General features: G+C 39.6%; 1 protein-coding gene across 1 annotated transcript in view; it reads right to left on the reverse strand.

Annotated features, from left to right (window-relative positions):
* Positions 1-5,000, reverse strand: part of LOC115216316 — a 53,813-nt gene that overhangs the window by 16,590 nt on the left and 32,223 nt on the right. The window contains exon 2 of the mRNA XM_029785524.2: positions 1,716-1,793. Within this exon, the coding sequence (XP_029641384.1) occupies positions 1,716-1,782 (67 nt within the window). The 5' untranslated portion in view covers positions 1,783-1,793. The remainder of the gene's footprint in view (positions 1-1,715; positions 1,794-5,000) is intronic.

A 5,000-nucleotide genomic window follows, 5' to 3' on the forward strand; every position in this document is an offset into this window, starting at 1 on the left:
TACTTATTTAATCGACCCCGAAAGGATGAAAGGCAAAGTCGACCTCGGCGGAATTTGAACTCAGAACGTAACGGCAGACGAAATACCGCTAAGCATTTCGCCCCGCATGTTAACGTTTCTGCCAGCTCGCCGCCTTTTAGTATCTGTCATGTATTTGGGTATCCTTTTAATCAACAATCTGTCAATCACCCGTATCTTTGATTATTTGAAATCAATCACCATTTGTCAGTGACTATATATATATATATATATATATATATATATATATCTATATATTATATATATATATATATATATAATAAACAGTCGGCGAAAAATATTTAAGCATTGACTTCAACGAGAAACTTTACCTTGTCTCCAAATCGAAATAATACTATCTACCGTTATGTTTTTATTATTTTAAATGAAAACCATGACTTGTCGGCTACCAATATTAGCAATTGGAACTAGAAACATACTACATTAATCAATGAGAAACTTTGCTATGTTCTTTTATAAAATTCGGCTTACCCGATCATGTTTAATGCTTAACCGAAGAACTGGACTTTTAGTAATGTAAAAAAAAAATCAATGTAACGGAAAAAATCAACGTTTACGAAAAATTTATTTTAAATGGTTTCTAATTTTGGCACAAGGCCAGAAGTTTTGAGATAGGGTGTTAGTCGATACTATCGTATAGTACTTTATTTTATAGACTCCAAAAGGATCAAAGGCAAAGTCGACCTTGGCGGGATTTGAGATCGAAACGTCAAGAAAACATAGCGAAGACGTATGCAAAGCAGTTTTTCCGAGCTCCAACAATTCTGTCAGATCGCCGCCCCAAATCAATTAACTTTACTTTTCCTCCTTTCGGGGTAGATAAAATAAGTACCAGTTGAGCACTGGGGTCAATGTAAATGACTTGCTCCCTTTCCAGAATTTGCTTGCCTTGTGTCAAAATTTTGAAACCAATTGATGGATCCCACTTCTTCCAGTCTTATTTTCACTCAGTAATAAAGACGATTCTACGTGGTCGCTCGACCTGCTAGAAATTGTAGTAAAATAGCACCAAGACTTCTGTCTGAAGTCGTGAAGGCGCATGGCTCGTCACAGGTGCCAAGCTGTATCGGCCCCTTTGCCTTTCCCTTGGATAACACTGGTGGCGTGGAGAGGGGAGGCCGGTATGTATGGACGACTGCTGGTCTTCCATAAACAACCTTGCCCGGACTTGTGCCTGGGAGGGTAACTTTCTAGGTGCAATCCAATGGTTTGTGTCGTGACCGAAGGGGAGGCTCAGACTGTCTGAAGTAAAGAAATGACATTAAAAATATAATTCTACGAACTCTTTAATAAAAGAGTCATAGCTGAAATATCTTTCATCGTAGATATTCCCTAAAAAGGTTGACCTAGGGCGAAACAGCAAGCGCAACAACTAATTTAAATGGTCCAACGTAATCTGTTATCTTATATTTTCAACTTTGCTAATCTCAATCCACTCAGGTCTAAGATCAAGCTGGAGAACAACTCCAAAGATTACGAATAAAATCACCACTCTCCAGAAACTACAATGATAAACCTTTCACAAGATAAGTAGACAAAGTTACGAATAACATCCTCACTCTAAGCAAACCACGATGATAAATCATAACAAGGTAAATAGAGAAGGTTACGATTAGCGTCCCCATTTTCTGGTATTACGATGTAAAATGTTTAACAAGTTAAATAAATAAAATTACCTGATAAAATTGGCAGCAGAATGAAGAAAAGCTCGAGAAATATGATTCGGTTGTAAATTTGGGGCATCGTGGATTGTTCTGAAATGTAATAATATCATAAAATTAGTTTATATGTCGATATCTCACTTTATATTTGTAATATGCATTTAAATAACTTGAAAACGAGTATGGATAAATACTGGAGTAGGACTGTTTGTTTCTTATTCAACCCAAATAAACTAAAAAGAATATCTCTATATATATAAACGGCAAATGTCTGCGTGTGTGTCCTTTATACAAATCCACAATTTTTCAGTTAGAGGGCTTGCACTTTCTATGGTCATTCAAAACCGTCCAAGGGTGGTCGTGCTCATCTTTACATTTCCCCAGTCACCCGGCAAAGCCATTAAAAAATCAATAGAAGTGACTTTTTTGTGAATTTTCTATCCAAAACCCAATCAAAATGCCCGAAACTTGATACACCAATTGAATGCCAGCTGGCTGTATGTGATTGGTCGGAGATTTAGACAGTACTCGCGTGTATGTGCGCACGCACACAGCTGAATATGCATGCATTAGCACTATGCCCCGGCAACACCGGGTCATAGTGCTAGTAATACATAAATCACTAGCAGTATCGCCCGGCGTTGCTCGGGTTTGTAAGGGAAATAACTATATAAGCATTTTTAGAGAGTTATAGCCAAAAAATAGCAAAAAATGCATTAAAAATGGAATAAAAAATGATGGTAATTTTTTTTTTAAATCGTTGACTCATCGTAGACATTTTTAGAGAGTTACTTCCCTTATATAATAGCGAAAAAATGCATTAAAATGGAAAAAATGATGGTAAATTTTTTTTTAAATCGTAGACTCATCGTAGACGCGCGCTAATACCCAGAAAGGCTCGATATGAATCACGACTGTAAGATACCCGGTTTTGGTTAAACTGCACCGCAAAATGTGGGAGTAGTTAGGAATCTAAATCGTAGGAGAGGAGACAGACACAAACCTCACTTTTATATATAAAAATTTGTGCAACAACTAAAACATTCGGTTGTGCAAATTGTTTGCACAGGAAACCTGCCCAGTGTGGCGGTTTTTGCCGTTTTTGTGGATCTGTTTCAGCTTTTTTAGCGATTTCTGTTTTGGCGACTTCAAGCCATGAAGTCGTTGTTCTAAAAGAACGCTGGTCCTCCTTGACAACGCTTTAACGACGTTGATTTCCCTACCCTGCCTTCCCCACAGCTTCACGAGGGAGGGAAGAAGGGGAGGAGCTACACAGGTGCAGGTGCGAGCATGAACGCCAACGCCGCCACCGACACACGAAAAAATTGGAAGAACCCAGACGACAGCTTCAGCCACCACCACCACCACCACCACCATCATCACCACTACCACCATGACCACCACCACCACTACGCCCATGAATATCACCACCACCATCACGAAGACGACTACGACCACGACCACCACCACCACCATCATCACCCCCCACCACCACGACGACCACCACCACCACAGCAACAACAACACCACCACCACAAACACGAAGACCACCACAAACACGAAGACCACCACGACCACGACCACCATCACCACCGCCACCACCGCTGCCACTACCACCGCCTCCCCCACCACCATACTATGCCTCTGCTCTCTCCTTTTGGCTACTAAATCCATTACCATATTTCACAAGTACCATCGCCATAGTTGTGCAACAACTAAAACATTCGGTTGTGCAAATTATCTGCAAGGGAAACCTGTGTGGCGTGTTTCCCGATTTTGTAGAATTTGCTTTCGGGCTTTCTTAGCCATTTCTGTTTTGGTGTCGTCAAGCCATGAAGTCGTTGTTCTAAAAGAACGCTGGTCTCCTTGACAACGCTTTACGACGTTGATTTCCTTACACTCCCTTCCCCACAGCCTTTAAAAAATATGCGTTAAAATGGAAAAAAATTATGGTAAATTATTTTTAAAATCGTAGACTCATTGTAGACGCGCGCTAATACCCAGACGGGCTCGATATGAATCACGACTATAAGATACCCGAATTTGGTTAAACTGCACCGCAAAATATGGGAGTAGTTAGGAATCTAAATCGTAGGAGACAGACACTCACACAACTTCACTTTTATATATATAGATTAAGACCAGACAACAATACACAGTAGACATTTTCTTGTTGTTTAACCCCAAATCAGTCCTGAACTAAGCAGATCTATGATCAAAGGCTTTCTAACCATGACCATCCCATTGTTCTATCGAGCTTTGCGCAAATATACTAAATAACTAGATTGTCCGATATATTCTTCCCGCTTGAAAAAGGGCATGATATAATTTGAAAGAGCTTTAGCCGCCAGTTTCGAGGGTCACCGCATAACTATTCGGCACCTGGCCCAAGAAGTGAAGTAGGGTCCATGGAAAAAAAATCATTCACAACCATTTGAACCCGTGGAAGTTGCTCACACATTTTCAGAAATAGGAACGAGCTAATTGCTTCCAGGCTCTTTTGGCAATGTGCCAAGAAAACGAGGAGGACTTTTCAGCAGACTGCGGAAATGACTCTAAAGATTCATCTGTAATTCGGACGAATGAGCTCCAGAAGCGATCGTCGGAACACGGTATTTCTTCTAACATGTAACCCAAAATTCCTTTCAATGCCTATTACTGTACCATATTTAACGCCTTTCCGAAATCCTAATTTATCGTAACTTTTTCTATCTCCATTTTGAAAAGTGGTTACATGCCGCGGCCATTAGAGTCTGACGAACCGTCAATAAGGCCCAGGGCTTTATGGAAGCGAAACCATTGGTCAGTCTATCACCTACCATATTGTTAACTTCCCAAAGATACATTACTGCTCAAACGGTTAGAGGGTGTTTCTTTTTCGGATATATAATCTACTGACGACACACACAACATATATATCTATCTATCTATCTATCTATCTATCTATCTATCTATCTATCTATCTATCTATCTATCTATCTATCTATCTATCTATCTATATATATTATATATATATATATAATATATATATATATATACACACACATACATACACACATATATATACACACACGCACACAACACACACAACACACACACACACACACACACACACACACATGATCTTCTACATAGATAAAGATATTTTCTAAGTCTGGTTGCTTTCCCTCCACAAAACGGAAAGTTACATTGCGGAACAGTCATTTTAACGAGTTATATCTATTTATCATCCAACGAGATGCATCTGCACCACCGGATGCTCCTGAACCAGTTGTTGAGTGTCCCACCCAAGAGAAGTTG

The sequence above is a fragment of the Octopus sinensis genome, linkage group LG10, assembly GCF_006345805.1.
Source record: "Octopus sinensis linkage group LG10, ASM634580v1, whole genome shotgun sequence".
Lineage (NCBI taxonomy): Eukaryota > Metazoa > Mollusca > Cephalopoda > Octopoda > Octopodidae > Octopus > Octopus sinensis.